Genomic DNA, 19,257 nt, shown 5'->3' on the forward strand with positions numbered 1-19,257 from the left:
ATATGTTCAAAGGCTGTCGTATACTATTTGTATACTAAGTATATAGTGTAAAAGAAATATCAATAAATGAATAAATATATTTTTTTATTTTTACAAAATTGCCAAATTGCAAAGGAAATTGACAAGAAGGAATTATTTTCAGAGATTCCGATGTTGGATCTATATGGTAGTGTTTATTCATTTATGTATATTTATTTGATTGTGTTATAAGTATCTTTGAGGTTAATTTTCTTCGAAAGGAGGAACTAAATATCTATTAGTCAGACTTGATTTTCAAAAACCCTTCTCGTCACTTTTCTAAGTAACCCTTTGTGTTCTAAGTAGTCAATCCAGTCATTGGATCTTATGTTAAAGCTGCATTCTCACACAATGAACGTTTTAACAATTTTTTTTTGTCTTGGAACGAGCCAATTTTTGAGAAAATCCATGGAAACAAGTGATAATAAGACAGCTGACAAAAAATTCGATCGCAGTTGTTTTTATTTAAGTTCAAAATATTATGTTTTATGCATTTTCTTAAACCGTTAGTAACAATTTAAGCCATAAAACATTAATTTTCGAACGGAAATATGAAAATCTACCGTCTGATTTTTTGTCAGCAATTTTAAATCATTGGTTTGCAGAAATTTATGCAAAAATTTGCTCTTTCCAAGACAAAAAATAAAAAGTTGTAAAAATGGTATATCTGTGAGAGTGCAGCTTTAACAGATTTCCGGTCTGTGTAAGTGGACAGCTGTATAAAGTTTACAGCCACCATTCTTTTGAGTTAAATTTATTAACTTATTGAGATGATGTTGACGTATTTTGTAATTCTGCTGGTCGGACGAGGTAAAGTCAACTTTATTATTTTGTTCTGATGATATTTATTATCATATCGACAACACATATAAGAATCACTAATTAAAATTTTGTTTCTGTTGTGTGTTTTTTCACGTTTTACGGATTTTTTTCTCAAAAACAAGCGTAAGGAGGAGTGATAAAAACAAAAAAAAAACAAATGGATAAAGTAAACATTAGGAATACAAATTATTTTTTTCTCAGATATTTTATTGACAAAAATTAGAAGTACTTTATTCAACGGGTGTTTTAGCACTCAGTACAGCATGTTGTTTAGTAATTATGTTTTAAAGCTGCACTCTCACAGATTTACTGTTTAGACTTTATTTTTTGTCTTGGAATGAGCCAATTTTTGCGGAAATATCTGCAAATCAGTGATATAAAACTGCTGACAAAAGATCTGATCGCAGATTTTCATATTTTCGTTCGAAAATAATTATTATTTGGTTGATGGCAGGGGTTGTTTTTTTTTTTGGGGGGGGGGGGAGGGGGGACCCCCCCCCAATTCTTTTGTAACCGTTTCTAGTCCGAAATGGTGCATTTGGAGCGTATTTTATTACTTTTTTCTCCTATATTTAAATAAGAAATACACTAGGACATTTTTTTTATTTATTTATTTGTTTGTTTTTTTTTTGGGGGGGGGACGCCGTATCCGCTGTAGGATCATTCGGAGCTCCTCGGCCATTTTGCTAGAAAGCAACCTCGGATGTATTTGGACGGTTTACATACTCAGAAATCGGTATCCTTAAGTCCGCTGCAAGTAGATCGCGTACTGTATTGAAACGAGCTATAGAAACGAGAAGTTTTCCATCAACTATTACCTAGTCAAATATAAACATCGCTTGAATGGCGTGACTTCGCATTGTTTTTGGTTATATGTCGTCCTCAATGAGGTCGTGCAAATCAATTATTTGCTGCCTGGATAGTCTGTACTTCACTTTTACTTCATTATCATTCAAATTATTTAACAAATAAACTCTATCCCGAAAATTGCGCGGCTGGTGACGTCGGAGATTTCTTCCGTCGGCCATATTTACGCTATGTGGAACAAACTTACGGATGCCTTTTTTAACGTAGTTTTACGCAAAAACTTACGTGCATACGTACGTACGAACTATTTAGTAAAACGCAGTTACGCTAAAAAATTGTGCGTACGCAAAAACTTACGAAAATATTGGAGTTACGCTTACGTAAGTCCGTTAGTAAAACGGGCCCCTGGATCGTAGATCGACAACCTTAGACGTCAAAATTGGACCTCATTCATTTTCCCTGATTCGACCAAAAGCTACATGCAAAATATGGTCTACCGGAATCGTAGATCATTGATCGACAATGTAATTGACATAAAACTAAACAATGGTTGACCTGTGTCATAGATCGTACCTCGACAAAATACAACAATGTGCAACTTTTGTCAACCTGGATTGATCGTCGATCAATAATATGTAAATCGTAGATCAATGATATATAAAAGATAATAATTGATTAACCTTGGTCATAGAACGTAGCTCGACAAAATAAAGCAAGGTGCAAACATTGTCAACCGGGATTGTAGATCGTAGATTAACAATCTATTAAACATTACAATTGAACGCTACTGGCTAAGGTCACAAATCCGAACACTTTTTGAGTTTTTTCACAATTATCTTGGAGAGTAAGTTGTTGTAGCAAGTTAAAATTGCGTACGAAACATCTTTGGTTTATGTGACGACATCTGTCAAAGTACAGATTCACGGTCTCATCAGTTTTATGTCGAAAATTGTTCTTTTTGGCAGTAAATCACCTTTAAATTTATGCTATGGAGGGCACAAATACCGAACACTTGCAATGCGAAAATACATGGTCATGCAATTATAATTAATAAGTATGCTATATTAAATAAACACTTAGCTGCAAAGTTATTTATTGTGTCCGATGTTTTTCAAAACATTCAATTCAAATGTAAAGTATGATTTCTATTTATAAATATCTTGAATGTAGGTCAACATAACTGCAAAACCTAAAGATGCGCGTGCGTGTGCTACATTTTGATCTTTAAGCGTGAAAACATTGAATGGCATTTTTTAGAAAAATACTTAACAAAACAAGATGAAACTTCGCAAGTGTGACCAAGGCAAGCCTCTGTATTGATCTTGATCATCGAATAATCGATCACGGTAAACAAACTCGTGTTTTAGCCGATGTTTGGGATTTGTGCCCTGTTCGGAAATGTACCGTCAACCAGTACCCGAAGAACCAACTTCCCGCTAATTTCATCAAAATTTTCCGGACTAAAATGCATTATCCCGCTATTGCATCATTAATTCGACACGCGGGCCTTAGAAAAACCAAAAATATATCACGGTATCTGAAAGTCAAAAGTCGTCCGACATGGCCGTTACAAACAATGACAACACTCCGTTAGTTATATTTGCATTTTTTACGCCAAAAGGTACATGCTTACAACAATATCACAATGTTTTGGATAACGTATCGATGCGTGCATATGGAAACAAACATCTTCACTGTTACTAAACTCACAGTTTTTTTTTAAAATATAAAAGTATAAAAAAGTATAATTGTCTCATAGGTATTGTTGCACCAACGGGATAACGACATATATTTCATATTTGTTTACAGGGTGTGTGTCAGATGTAGAAATTACAAAGCTATCAGGACTCTTGGACCTTTTAGAGCCAGGCGATAATATATCGGACAATGGTTTCACAATAATGAAATGTTTAGTGGCAAACAAGTTACCCTAAATATTCCACCATTTTTAAGTTGTTAACAAAAAATTACCAAATCTGAAATTAAGGAAACGGAACAAATTGCAAAATTGCGTATCCATATTGGAAGAGTAAACAGAAGGATAAAATATTTTCATCAATTGATGTGCCGTAGGTGTTGTCTTTAGCAGGCACAGCAAACCAGTTGTGGCTGTTGCCTGTTTCTTGTCAGAATTAGAGGAACTTTTATCACTTTATGGAAAAAAGAGTAATGTATAGTTGATTTAGGTAATTATAAAACCAAATATTTTTACTGTAAATGTTGTACGAATAGATTACATGTCATACCTTGAAAACACAAACAATCTGTTCCGTATACTTAACGCAGTTAGTTTTGAATTCTTAACGTACACATGTATTTAAATCAAAGAATGTGTCAATTTTGTCTTTCGCATTATCCCAAATATCTCGAGAAAGTATATGGTTTATTTATCATTCTAATTCTCAAACTGTACAAAAAATTCACCACTTAAAGGGACTGTGTCACAGATTGGCACCAAAAGAGTTTTTTTCTGTAACGATTTTCAGGACAATTATCTAATAGAATGAGTTAAACTTTGATGGCACAATTGTAAAAAAAGTACCAAAATGTAAAAAAATGTGTCGGAGACCGGGTTCAAATCCGCGTCGCCGAAATTGTAGACCAATGTTTTACTCAATGAGCCACAAAGGCTTAATTTAAAAGGGTGGCATAATTAAGCTCTACACCTACCTCGGTAATATCACGTGATAACACCGACTAGCCAGTCAGACATAAGGAATGAATTCTACCTGGTAGACATACCCAGTAATCTATTTTAATGGAAAAATACTAAATAACTGCTAAATTTAAATAAATTTTTAACTAAGTCGTACTTCATTTACTAAGTTTTAATGCATTTTACACATCGATGCCAAGTTTATGTCAGTTTTCGACAATTTTCTTTTTTTTTCGCTATTTTATCATACGAGAGACAGCCCTGTCACTGCCAACTGAGAAAGGACTTGACTGATGTAGATTGGTTTTTATCAGTTTTAAGCTTCCTGTGGCATCTTTCTTGAGGCAAGATGCCTCAAATCCACTACAGACATAAGGACGTTTTATTTCTAACAGACCAAAAGGGGTATATCTTGTCGGAGTATATACCTTTCTACTTAGGCTTGCGACTAGTCATGGTGCCATTGGGTTGACCAAAAGGGTACAGATTTACTTGTTCGCCAAAGGCAATGGCTGTTGTACGTTGGTTAATTGGCAATTCCTCTTCCAATGGCTTCAGTAAAAACGTAGCTGGTTTACTTAGTTTTCATTATATTTTCGTCGCTTAAAACTTCAGCCTATGTTCTCGCATAGCAATTATTTATACATTTCCTGTGGTATAAGAGCATTACTGTAGCATATTAAAAATAAAAAGCAGCCATTAAACCACAATCAAAGTTTCAGGTTTTTAATTTAAAATTTAGAAACACAAAAAGGCAGAATTTCAAAAAAATACCCCAGTTATGAACAAATGTATATAATTATAAAAGAAATGTTGAATATATACCAATTATTATCAAAGAAGTCATTCATTACGTTTTAGCAAAACTAATGACGTAGTAGGAAGTAAACTGTCCATATTGGCGAATCTATGTCAGCCAATTTCAGTTCAATTTGATCAGGCATCTTTAGTCCATCTAAATTTATCTTGAATGTGACGAATAGAAGTGCTCTAGCGAAAAGATGTGAGAGATATAGCGTTTAAGCGTGGTCTGACAGATAAATATGTTAAAGATGCACTCTTACTCCCATATAAGATTAACCACACTTAATAATACTGTTTCAATATTCCAAAAAAGATTAATAAATGTCGAATATTTGAAAGAAATGTGCAGAAAACACGGTATTTCTACATTATGAGACCACAGTAAATCTTTTAGCATTCACCAATCATTTAATATTTTGTGCTTTCTGCTATTAAATACACGGTTACAATCTTGTTATCAGTAATTAATATTTTCCATAAATGCATTATTTAGCAAGAAGTTAAAGGCTTATCAGTCAAAATTGATATACATATTTAATACATGTTTAATTATCGATTTTGAATAAGAGTGTCACTTTAATTAACATTGCATTGAACCTCAGTAATAAACTTCCTTAAAGGAATACAACTTTGACTTAATTTGATTAGTGTGTGTGTGTGTAGAAATTCATACTTGGGGTTGTATAATGGAGCTAATCCTATTATTTGGAATTATTCTCTGCAACCAAGGTATAGACTAGGTATCTTTTGTAAATTATGTATAGACAAGATATAAATGATACGCTTTAGTGACATGGAGCTATTTGTTGAATCACTGATGAAATGATTGATATGAGATATGCTAAACAGACAACAGAGTAGTTATACGGGAGTATATGTTTTAAAACATGATTTTATTTTGATAACACACTGTATTTGATGAATTATGTGGATTTTTCCTTGTGTGGACCTAAATAGTATAGTAATACAGCCAAATACAAACAAAAACACTTACGGTGGCTGAATACAAATAAATAAAGCATTTTATGCAAAATGATTAAAATTTCCGGCATGGAATGTATATATATCCTATTATCATACATAATTGGAGAATTATCCTACTATAAAACAATACTATATTATAGAAACTGTTTACAAACTATACAGTTTTGCAACACAAAGTGCTAAATTATTTTAAATTGTGTTAATACACTCGTGCGTTTACTATCTGCTTTTTGTGCGTCCGTTAGCGAATGCGTGCGTCCGTCAGGTTCTGGCTTGTCCAGGCTGTAACATTGCCATTTATTAGGAGATTTAAGATATCTTATGACAAGATTTTAAGATATCTTATGACAAGATTTTAAGATATATTATGACAAGTGTTCACCATAAGAAGACGGCGTGTCGCGTGCACAACGCATGTCTATTGGTAGCAATAACAACGTAAAACACTTTCTTTCGAATGGTGTAGCCTTGTGAACATCAACATCATTACAAACTCAAAAATCCAAAAATAAATGCTAAAAGCTAAATAAATGCCCTTTAAATGTTTTTGTTTGCCACTATTGGTGGGCATATAAATTATTAAATGTTGTATATATACATAATTATACAGTATAACTGTCGTGTCCGGACTGTAACTTTGTCCTGCAGGGAGGAGTTGTAAAACATATTGGCACATGTGTTCGATTCACAAAGGCAATGTGTCTCGTACGAGACCCATGACCCTTCCTCAAAGTCCAAGGTTAGATTTAGATTAGATTTGAATCTTTATGAAATGAGTTGGTTGTGTCCGGGCTGTAACATTTGTATGCACGAAGTTATTTTAAAATTACCTGGCGCATGTGTTCGTTAAATCAAGATCACGATCCGCGTGCAAGAACCACAGCCCTACCTTTAAGGTCAATGCCAAACGTACAGGTTTATCATTATGTAATGCTGCATATATTTATATACAGTTTAATTGGTCGTGTTCAGGCTGTAACTGTGTCATGAACGATGGGATTTTAAAATAAATTGGCACATGTACTTGGTATATAAAGGTCAGGCTTCGGGTGCAGGACCCACGACCTTACCTCAAACATTCAAGGTTACACTTAAAGTTAAAACATTATGGAATTCTGCATATATGCACATAGAAATATTATCCGGTTAGGGGCTCAATTTTTTTCATTCACGTAGGGATTCTTAGATAAATTAGCACATGTGTTATGTACTTAAAGGCAATGTGTCTTGTGCGAGACTTATGACACTCCCTAAAAATATTAAGGTACCACTTCGAGTTCATTCACTATAGAATGCTGCATATAACCACAAATATAGAAAGTAGTTGGTACTGTCCGGGTTGGAGCTTTACGGGATAGTTAAACATTATTTTGCACATGTTTTATAACAATACGACGTGTCGGATGCAAAAGCCACGCCCCAACCCCTTACTGCATTACTTTTCCACACGTCAAACATCATTGGGGCTGGCATATCATGTAATAGACAAATCTTTCCTGAATGTAGACATATTAGTAATTGCACAATATTTTTGTCTAGATAGCACTTCGGGGGCATTCATCATTTACTACGATAGCTCTTGTTTTATTTTTACTTTCAACCGAAATACTTTTCATTCAAAACGTTTGCATTAAAATGAATTCTATAATATAAAACAACCATACATTTGTACATTTGAGTATAAGTGTTAACAAAATATATTTGCAAAATATTTCTTACATATTTTAAGTGATCAACTATCGTCCCATTAGATAGACATACTGTGTTTTCTGTCCTTTTCTTTCGAATAAAACACGTTAGTCTTTATAAGAACCATTGTTTGCGATATGGATTCATCCTTTTCGATAAATTAAAACAATTGCATTGATTGTGGTACATCTTATTGGGGAGAAAGAGTGTACCTTTAAGAAAACAAATCATATGATATGTTGAAAGACTATATTTTAGGCCATATCATGGAAAAATAGTTTCTTGCTAATGCTTTATGTACAAATGGTTAAGATCTCATACGATCACAAGCTAGGGAGGACTATGGACCATACCATGAGTTGTATAGAAGAAAAATCAGATCAGGTATTATGAAATTCAATATCGTAACGACATTGTTTTATTCATGAATGTCCCTTTAATTCAATGAAAAAATATACATGTACTAGTTAATAAAACCTCACTTTTTCTTCTAAGGTACAACTTTCAGGTCGTTAAACTTGAAACGTTTATAACAATACATTTGACCTAGACTTTGACCTTTGAACTACTGGCTTTAATATTCTGGCCAAAGACAACGTACCGTTTATGTTTCATGGTCCCAGGTCAAACTGTTCTAGGGCTTTTCCACGTATCCATGGACAATGTTTGAACTGTTGACCTTGAACTTTACATTTGACCGACTGATCCTAAACTCTGGGTTAATAACTGTTGAAGATCAGTCAACTATTGAACGTTCACGGTCCTATGTCAAACGGTTTTTGAGTGGACAAATACGGTTCTACTGACCGACATACTGATCAAACGTCAAACCGATAGTTGCAGACCAAAATGCCATGCATGTTAATAGCCGGCAATTTGAGCCATTTCTTACTAAAGTGAGCACTTTCAACCGTGTGCAAAAAGCATTACCAAGAGATATATATGCTGTAAAAATGATAAGTAAAGAAATTGGTACATGTAATAACAAATGATACATTTTGTTATTGTCTTTCGATAAATTTGTTTTTGTCGTGTGCCGTGCAAGCAACAAATTACAAAAACCGGTCTTAAATGTTTAAGCGCTATCATTAACGGTTGTATCTACGTACTTTGTTTTCGTATAATGGCAATGCAAATACAACACATATGCTAAATGGGTAATCCACTGTATAGATTTACAACAGTTGCAGCGCAAACTTATACAAGTGCATGCCATATATAACATAATTTATTCGTTTTATATAACCATCGTATCAACTGGCGTGTTTTAAAATATCGTTAGATCAAGAAATCACAAGGACCTGTACAAATCGAGCATAGAAATCGAGCTCAAATATTGCCTTGCAAATTCAAATAGACCTATTTTATTATTTCCAGCCAAGACTGTGTTACAGCCCAGAAAAGAAGATTCGATAAAACAGGCAAACAATTAGCCCGTTGACAAAGAGCCACATTGTTTCGTCCTTATATGTTATAACTTAAGTTTATAGTCATTGTATTTTTTTTATTTCCCGTCAACTACTTCAGCGTAAGACAGCTCGTCTAAGTCATGTAACTAAATGAAATATGTTCATCAGCTTGTTGAAAGTTGTCGGGATGTTTTTAATCAAACAAATTAATACTTTTCGTGCAATTGTAGCTCTTTTTTACCTTCCTTATACACCATAAACATTTAAAATAACGTTAAAATGAAACTGTTTACATGCATTGTTGTATTTACTTAAGTCTAGCTAAACAAACTAATTTTCGGACTACAAAACATTATTCATAATTGTAATTTCAATGTTATTTTCTTTTGTTACGTGTATTTCAACATTATAGTGACGCTTGTTGGCAAAACGTTACGTGAGGGAATCCGGTGTACCGGACATACGAGATCGTGTAGATATTTAAAATAAACCGCAAGGTCTACAATGAGCAACTAACATTCTCTCTTCATTCGATTCTTGAACGTTTTATGAACATTGACCTACACATTTAGGCATTCGTTCAAACTCAAGGCCACGACCCCCCCCCCCCCCCCCACACACACACATTCAGTATATCGCTTATTTCAGTACAATTTTATATAAGGTCCTCATGAGACTAACAGAAAAGTCTTAAAAACAAAATTGCCCTTGCTTTGATTTGCAGGTTGAAAAGCAAACGATTAATATGTTACAATGTTATACCATTTTGCAGTGCGCAGCGGAACATTGACGGGGAACGGGAAGTCTGGAGGTTTCACAGTCCAAGAAAACGCATCCCTTGAAGTGACGTGTTCAACGTCAATCGATGCTGGAGAAATATTTATTGCTGAAAAATCATCGCGATTGCATGTTTTGGCATCGCGATTGCATGTTTTGGGAAGGGCCAGATTACATAACGGGTCAAGAGGCTGTGTAATCTACCATTTGCGGCCGCCATTACTCAGCTGCTCATGCGTCAGTAGTAGGGAATTAATCTGTGTCATCAGAACCGTCACCAGAGCCATGAACGGGGATGTTTGGTTTTGTTTATATAAAGGCGATAGTTTCGACAGGGAGGGGGGAATAATAGTCGTAACAGGTATGTAATATCGTCGTACAAAGAATGTATTATAGTCGTAAAAGTATGTATTATATATGCGAAACGTATTCTCTTCGTAACAAGTATGTATTATCGTCGTTACGAAAAATGAACTACGGCGCTGCCTTCACGGGCCTTAAATGTTATACTTGTTCCCTTTTACTAATATTACTTAAAGTGAGACATACTAGGGATACACAGGACACTTTTGCCCTATGTTAATGTAACTTGAAAGTCTTTCAAACATTATATAAAGCAATTAGATTCGTTTACAATTTATTGAATATATACACCTCCATGCAAATAATTAGTATATGTAGTAGATATGTGTGTACATGATGCACAAAATAAAGAGTGACAGTATTACCTTGTGAAACGAGAATAATAGAGATACACAACATATTTAATTGCACTATTTAATGAAGTATATAGAATATGTCTTGTAAATGTTTAACACAGTATATATATAATTATATATACATAAGTTCGAAAATATATATAAATATAATACAATATATCTTGTAGATATTTAACTCAGTGAGAATGTACAGCATATTTATGTTAAGGCCACAACCAATTAATGTTCTGTTCTGCTTCTACACGTGTGAAATGTTTTAGGTTTTCTTTTATTTTTATCAATGAAATCCTTGGCAAAATTTTGACGAAACTTTGTAGAATGATTTAACGCTGTGTGGGCCGTGATTCTTTGAGGTAGGCTGCCACGTGCTGTTTGCATTTTAATGAAATATACAAAAACAACATAAATAAATCAATATCGTCTTTACAGAATAAATAAACTAATTTTGATTTCATATATAGATTTGTATTACACTGTAATATACATGCAAATTCATATTTAGTTTAAAATTTGGTTTGACGTGAATTTTGTGTTTGAAATTGTTGTGTGTGCAAATGACAATCGAGGATTTTTAATATTTTCTGTTTATTCATTTTACGTCTAACGAATGCACCAAAAACAGTTTCATTGAGTTTATTTCTGTCAATCTATTTTTCAACAAAGGACTAGTGTCAGTATGAAGTAAGTATCATTGTCTTAAGAAGTATGAATTATAGTCGTTAGAAGTATGTATCATTATTGTTAGATGTACGCATTATTGTCGTAGCAAGTATGTATTATCGACGTTAGAAGTTATATTTGTCGTAAACAGTAAGACTTAGTGTGTTGATATGTTTTATTGTCGTAATATGTGCGTTTATTTGTATCATTGTCGCAACCATTCTATTTTATCGTTGTTACAAATGTGTCATGTCGTCGTCACAAGTATTTATTATCTTTGTAACAAGTATGTATTATCGTCATTAGCCGCTTTCTTTTTGTAAAGTATGTATGAATACAAAAAAAATGTCCTTGGCCTAAGAATTATTACTATTTACCAATGATGTGAAGTAAATGAATTATATGATCTCATAAATTATATAGAAAACACTGAAAAATCTAAGATTACAGTCATTGTCTTGATTTCCAGCGAAGTGTAATACCTCTGCATCAACCCTTCTGTGTACATGTGTTCAATGGCTTGTCTATGAAGTTCCCATTTTTTAGTATTAATTGATATCTTAACTTGATTTGTATAATTACTCACAAGAAGCCAATTTAACTTGGTATACCCACAATTTATTGATATCACTAAATTAAGATCTGAGCTGGTATGCAATGTTTTTCTTAATTGGATATGAGAACGATTTAACTTATCGGATTACTTGTTTAGAATAACCTATTAAAACATTGAATGAAGTCGATGTTGTATGACAATAAGATTAACGATTTACTTTAAGACCTAAAACGTAAACACAATACACATAGCATGTATGCCCTTTAGGCAGATGATACTAGGTTTTTAATAACTCTTCTGCAAATACAGATATTAAAACAAATATAAACATGCTGATTATTATATTCCATAATTACTGGCACTAGTTGTTATAGTTCAGTGTAAAGTGTTTGTTTACAGTCGGGATAACATCGGTGTCTATGGTATCACCGGCGGGCAACTCCGTGTCCATCATAGAAGACACTGCCCAGCATTTCCGATGTGAGACATCTGTTGGGAACCCACAGGCCACCGTTGAGTGGTACAAGGATAACGGTACACTGGACAGGTCGGATGACACGGAAATTATTACCGGGAAAGAGACAAACACTAGCGCAAGTGTTACCCTGATTGTGACTGTCGGTAAACTGAGTTTGACTGTGCAGAGAAACGATCATAAAGTGGGCGTGTACTGCAGGGCAAACAACGGTGGGGATTGGCTATACTCCTCCAGCGTTGTCTTAGATGTTCAGTGTAAGTATGTTTTTAATGTACAGGCACGTTTATTATATAGCAAAATACAGGTCATGTATTGCTGGGAAAACAAAGGCGGGGATTGGCTGTAATCATACAGTGTACTTTTAGTTACACTGGTTGTAAATAGGTGTTACAGACAAGATGTGTAGTATCAGGTTAACAAAGGCGAAGTTCATTTTGGAAATATACGATGAACACCGCATTTTGCTATGTGTTTCAATCATAATAATCATTGTATAAACATTTAAATACTTAAAAATCGTTTCCTATTCAAAGCAATAATATAACTAATTCACTACATGTTTACTTCTGTAGTTGGACCTAAAGTGCAACTTCCTCAGACTTATGACGTTTTGGAGGGCAGTGTCGTAAACTATTCATGTTCTTTCATCCCTGGGAACCCCCCTTCTCAGACATCCTTTGTCTGGACGAGGTCAATTGACCGTAGGCAATGGAACAGCCCGTTTTTCAGTATTGCCTCTGTGCAGAAATTAGATGACGACATGTACACATGCACCGCGACGCCTGCTGGATCTCCCGCCCAGACTGGAAATAGCGGAACCATGCACCTTAATGTTCAGTGTATGTATATTATTGTACAGTAATTTACTTATAAGATGTGAAAATAATGCATTTGAAGCATGACATCATTATTACAAAGGACGTAGGTCCAGGTCATTAATTATATTGCGGTCCAGATGAACAGCAAATTAAACAGCTTAAACGTTACCTACCTTTTCATTACATGTCAGTATTAGATTTTGCAATTGGTTTGGGACGAAAGTTTGAAAACTCTTTTGTATTGGTAGTGGCAGTTAATACAGACAAGTCATTTTTCAAAGTAATATGAATTACTATATTTTATTATGGGTTACTATTGTTTACTGTAGTTGAAAGCGTGTTCCTGATTTTTAAGTTGCAGCTGTTTCCTGAATTAAAATCGGCAAATCAAAAGTGAATTAGAAAAACGGAAACATTTATTTAGATTTAAGTATGCTAATTGAGTTACTATGAGGCATAATGTATAGAATGCATTAAAAATAATGAACACGAATTTGTTGCATCATCATATTGCCAAACCTCTTTTACCACAGAGCAAATGCATAATGAAAACAAACTATGTTGTTAGTTCCATTGGATTACCAAAGTTGATAGTTGTCATGGTTTTGTTAGATTTACATAAGTAAATAAATGTTTGGAACTATTCGATTGTAATTTTGATAATTATAAAGACAGAATCAGAAATATGCAGACGCAATTTAACTTCCTAAGACATGCTAATATTGACATATATTATAATATACATGCAAATTCATATTTAGTTTAAAATTTGGTTTGACGTGAATTTTGTGTTTGAAATTGTTGTGTGTGCAAATGACAATCGAGGATTTTTCATATTTTCTGTTTATTCATTTTACGTAAATCGATTCTAACAAACGCACCAAAAACAGTTTCATTGAGTTTATTTCTGTCAATCTATTTTTCAACAAAGGACTAGTGTCAGTATGAAGTAAGTATCATTGTCTTAAGAAGTATGAATTATAGTCGTTAGAAGTATGTATCATTATTGTTAGATGTACGCATTATTGTCGTAGCAAGTATGTATTATCGACGTTAGAAGTTATATTTGTCGTAAACAGTAAGACTAAGTGTGTTGATATGTTTTATTGTCGTAATATGTGCGTTTATTTGTATCATTGTCGCAACCATTCTATTTTATCGTTGTTACAAATGTGTCATGTCGTCGTCACAAGTATTTATTATCTTTGTAACAAGTATGTATTATCGTCATTAGCCGCTTTCTTTTTGTAAAGTATGTATGAATACAAAAAAAATGTCCTTGGCCTAAGAATTATTACTATTTACCAATGATGTGAAGTAAATGAATTATATGATCTCATAAATTATATAGAAAACACTGAAAAATCTAAGATTACAGTCATTGTCTTGATTTCCAGCGAAGTGTAATACCTCTGCATCAACCCTTCTGTGTACATGTGTTCAATGGCTTGTCTATGAAGTTCCCATTTTTTAGTATTAATTGATATCTTAACTTGATTTGTATAATTACTCACAAGAAGCCAATTTAACTTGGTATACCCACAATTTATTGATATCACTAAATTAAGATCTGAGCTGGTATGCAATGTTTTTCTTAATTGGATATGAGAACGATTTAACTTATCGGATTACTTGTTTAGAATAACCTATTAAAACATTGAATGAAGTCGATGTTGTATGACAATAAGATTAACGATTTACTTTAAGACCTAAAACGTAAACACAATACACATAGCATGTATGCCCTTTAGGCAGATGATACTAGGTTTTTAATAACTCTTCTGCAAATACAGATATTAAAACAAATATAAACATGCTGATTATTATATTCCATAATTACTGGCACTAGTTGTTATAGTTCAGTGTAAAGTGTTTGTTTACAGTCGGGATAACATCGGTGTCTATGGTATCACCGGCGGGCAACTCCGTGTCCATAAAAGAAGACACTGCCCAGCATTTCCGATGTGAGACATCTGTTGGGAACCCACAGGCCACCGTTGAGTGGTACAAGGATAACGGTACACTGGACAGGTCGGATGACACGGAAATTATTACCGGGAAAGAGACAAACACTAGCGCAAGTGTTACCCTGATTGTGACTGTCGGTAAACTGAGTTTGACTGTGCAGAGAAACGATCATAAAGTGGGCGTGTACTGCAGGGCAAACAACGGTGGGGATTGGCTATACTCCTCCAGCGTTGTCTTAGATGTTCAGTGTAAGTATGTTTTTAATGTACAGGCACGTTTATTATATAGCAAAATACAGGTCATGTATTGCTGGGAAAACAAAGGCGGGGATTGGCTGTAATCATACAGTGTACTTTTAGTTACACTGGTTGTAAATAGGTGTTACAGACAAGATGTGTAGTATCAGGTTAACAAAGGCGAAGTTCATTTTGGAAATATACGATGAACACCGCATTTTGCTATGTGTTTCAATCATAATAATCATTGTATAAACATTTAAATACTTAAAAATCGTTTCCTATTCAAAGCAATAATATAACTAATTCACTACATGTTTACTTCTGTAGTTGGACCTAAAGTGCAACTTCCTCAGACTTATGACGTTTTGGAGGGCAGTGTCGTAAACTATTCATGTTCTTTCATCCCTGGGAACCCCCCTTCTCAGACATCCTTTGTCTGGACGAGGTCAATTGACCGTAGGCAATGGAACAGCCAGTTTTTCAGCATTGCCTCTGTGCAGAAATTAGATGACGACATGTACACATGCACCGCGACGCCTGCTGGATCTCCCGCCCAGACTGGAAATAGCGGAACCATGCACCTTAATGTTCAGTGTATGTATATTATTGTACAGTAATTTACTTATAAGATGTGAAAATAATGCATTTGAAGCATGACATCATTATTACAAAGGACGTAGGTCCAGGTCATTAATTATATTGCGGTCCAGATGAACAGCAAATTAAACAGCTTAAACGTTACTTACCTTTTCATTACATGTCAGTATTAGATTTTGCAATTGGTTTGGGACGAAAGTTTGAAAACTCTTTTGTATTGGTAGTGGCAGTTAATACAGACAAGTTATTTTTCAAAGTAATATGCATTACTATATTTTATTATGGGTTACTATTTTTTACTGAAGTTGAAAGCGTGTTCCTGATTTTTAAGTTGCAGCTGTTTCCTGAATTAAAATCGGCAAATCAAAAGTGAATTAGAAAAACGGAAACATTTATTTAGATTTTAGTATGCTAATTGAGTTACTATGAGGCATAATGTATAGAATGCATTAAAAATAATGAACACGAATTTGTTGCATCATCATATTGCCAAACCTCTTTTACCACAGAGCAAATGCATAATGAAAACAAACTATGTTGTTAGTTCCATTGGATTACCAAAGTTGATAGTTGTCATGGTTTTGTTAGATTTACATAAGTAAATAAATGTTTGGAACTATTCGATTGTAATTTTGATAATTATAAAGACAGAATCAGAAATATGCAGACGCAATTTAACTTCCTAAGACATGCTAATATTGACATATATTATAATATACATGCAAATTCATATTTAGTTTAAAATTTGGTTTGACGTGAATTTTGTGTTTGAAATTGTTGTGTGTGCAAATGACAATCGAGGATTTTTCATATTTTCTGTTTATTCATTTTACGTAAATCGATTCTAACGAACGCACCAAAAACAGTTTCATTGAGTTTATTTCTGTCAATCTATTTTTCAACAAAGGACTAGTGTCAGTATGAAGTAAGTATCATTGTCTTAAGAAGTATGAATTATAGTCGTTAGAAGTATGTATCATTATTGTTAGATGTACGCATTATTGTCGTAGCAAGTATGTATTATCGACGTTAGAAGTTATATTTGTCGTAAACAGTAAGACTTAGTGTGTTGATATGTTTTATTGTCGTAATATGTGCGTTTATTTGTATCATTGTCGCAACCATTCTATTTTATCGTTGTTACAAATGTGTCATGTCGTCGTCACAAGTATTTATTATCTTTGTAACAAGTATGTATTATCGTCATTAGCCGCTTTCTTTTTGTAAAGTATGTATGAATACAAAAAATATGTCCTTGGCCTAAGAATTATTACTATTTACCAATGATGTGAAGTAAATGAATTATATGATCTCATAAATTATATAGAAAACACTGAAAGATCTAAGATTACAGTCATTGTCTAGATTTCCAGCGAAGTGTAATACCTCTGCATCAACCCTTCTGTGTACATGTGTTCAATGGCTTGTCTATGAAGTTCCCATTTTTTAGTATTAATTGATATCTTAACTTGATTTGTATAATTACTCACAAGAAGCCAATTTAACTTGGTATACCCACAATTTATTGATATCACTAAATTAAGATCTGAGCTGGTATGCAATGTTTGTCTTAATTGGATATGAGAACGATTTAGCTTATCGGATTACTTGTTTAGAATAACCTATTAAAACATTGAATGAAGTCGATGTTGTATGACAATAAGATTAACGATTTACTTTAAGACCTAAAACGTAAACACAATACACATAGCATGTATGCCCTTTAGGCAGATGATACTAGGTTTTTAATAACTCTTCTGCAAATACAGATATAAAAACAAATATAAACATGCTGATTATAAATTCCATAATTACTGGCACTAGTTGTTATAGTTCAGTGTAAAGTGTTTGTTTACAGTCGGGATAACATCGGTGTCTATGGTATCACCGGCGGGCAACTCCGTGTCCATCATAGAAGACACTGCCCAGCATTTCCGATGTGAGACATCTGTTGGGAACCCACAGGCCACCGTTGAGTGGTACAAGGATAACGGTATACTGGACAGGTCGGATGACACGGAAATTATTACCGGGAAAGAGACAAACACTAGCGCAAGTGTTACCCTGATTGTGACTGTCGGTAAACTGAGTTTGACTGTGCAGAGAAACGATCATAAAGTGGGCGTGTACTGCAGGGCAAACAACGGTGGGGATTGGCTATACTCCTCCAGCGTTGTCTTAGATGTTCAGTGTAAGTATGTTTTTAATGTACAGACACGTTTATTATATAGCAAATTACAGGTCATGTATTGCTGGGAAAACAAAGGCGGGGATTGGCTGTAATCATACAGTGTACTTTTAGTTACACTGGTTGTAAATAGGTGTTACAGACAAGATGTGTAGTATCAGGTTAACAAAGGCGAAGTTCCTTTTGGAAATATACGATGAACACCGCATTTTGCTATGTGTTTCAATCATAATAATCATTGTATAAACATTTAAATACTTAAAAACCGTTTCTTATTCAAAGCAATAATATAACTAATTCACTACATGTTTACTTCTGTAGTTGGACCTAAAGTGCAACTTCCTCAGACTTATGACGTTTTGGAGGGCAGTGTCGTAAACTATTCATGTTCTTTCATCCCTGGGAACCCCCCTTCTCAGACATCCTTTGTCTGGACGAGGTCAATTGACCGTAGGCAATGGAACAGCCAGTTTTTCAGTATTGCCTCTGTGCAGAAATTAGATGACGACATGTACACATGCACCGCGACGCCTGCTGGATCTCCCGCCCAGACTGGAAATAGCGGAACCATGCACCTTAATGTTCAGTGTATGTATATTATTGTACAGTAATTTACTTATAAGATGTGAAAATAATGCATTTGAAGCATGACATCATTATTACAAAGGACGTAGGTCCAGGTCATTAATTATATTGCGGTCCAGATGAACAGCAAATTAAACAGCTTAAACGTTACTTACCTTTTCATTACATGTCAGTATTAGATTTTGCAATTGGTTTGGGACGAAAGTTTGAAAACTCTTTTGTATTGGTAGTGGCAGTTAATACAGACAAGTTATTTTTCAAAGTAATATGAATTACTATATTTTATTATGGGTTACTATTGTTTACTGTAGTTGAAAGCGTGTTCCTGATTTTTAAGTTGCAGCTGTTTCCTGAATTAAAATCGGCAAATCAAAAGTGAATTAGAAAAACGGAAACATTTATTTAGATTTTAGTATGCTAATTGAGTTACTATGAGGCATAATGTATAGAATGCATTAAAAATAATGAACACGAATTTGTTGC

The 19,257-nt window shown here is 34.0% G+C and overlaps 1 protein-coding gene across 2 annotated transcripts in view; it reads left to right on the forward strand.

The window, feature by feature from the left end:
* The first annotated feature begins 730 nt into the window (after positions 1 to 730).
* LOC128234943 (hemicentin-1-like) overlaps positions 731 to 19,257 on the forward strand; it is a 31,292-nt gene continuing 12,765 nt past the window's right edge. The window contains exons 1-8 of one of the 2 annotated variants that reach the window (XM_052949594.1): positions 731 to 828; positions 9,962 to 10,327; positions 12,301 to 12,633; positions 12,952 to 13,218; positions 15,081 to 15,413; positions 15,732 to 15,998; positions 17,860 to 18,192; positions 18,511 to 18,777. In XM_052949594.1, the coding sequence (XP_052805554.1) occupies positions 789 to 828; positions 9,962 to 10,327; positions 12,301 to 12,633; positions 12,952 to 13,218; positions 15,081 to 15,413; positions 15,732 to 15,998; positions 17,860 to 18,192; positions 18,511 to 18,777 (2,206 nt within the window). In that variant the 5' untranslated portion in view covers positions 731 to 788. Of the gene's footprint in view, positions 829 to 5,781; positions 5,837 to 9,961; positions 10,328 to 12,300; positions 12,634 to 12,951; positions 13,219 to 15,080; positions 15,414 to 15,731; positions 15,999 to 17,859; positions 18,193 to 18,510; positions 18,778 to 19,257 lie in introns of those variants that run through there. The other variant, XM_052949593.1, reaches the window with a different exon arrangement.

The sequence above is a fragment of the Mya arenaria genome, chromosome 5 (genome assembly GCF_026914265.1).
Source record: "Mya arenaria isolate MELC-2E11 chromosome 5, ASM2691426v1".
NCBI classification, from domain to species: Eukaryota; Metazoa; Mollusca; class Bivalvia; order Myida; family Myidae; genus Mya; species Mya arenaria.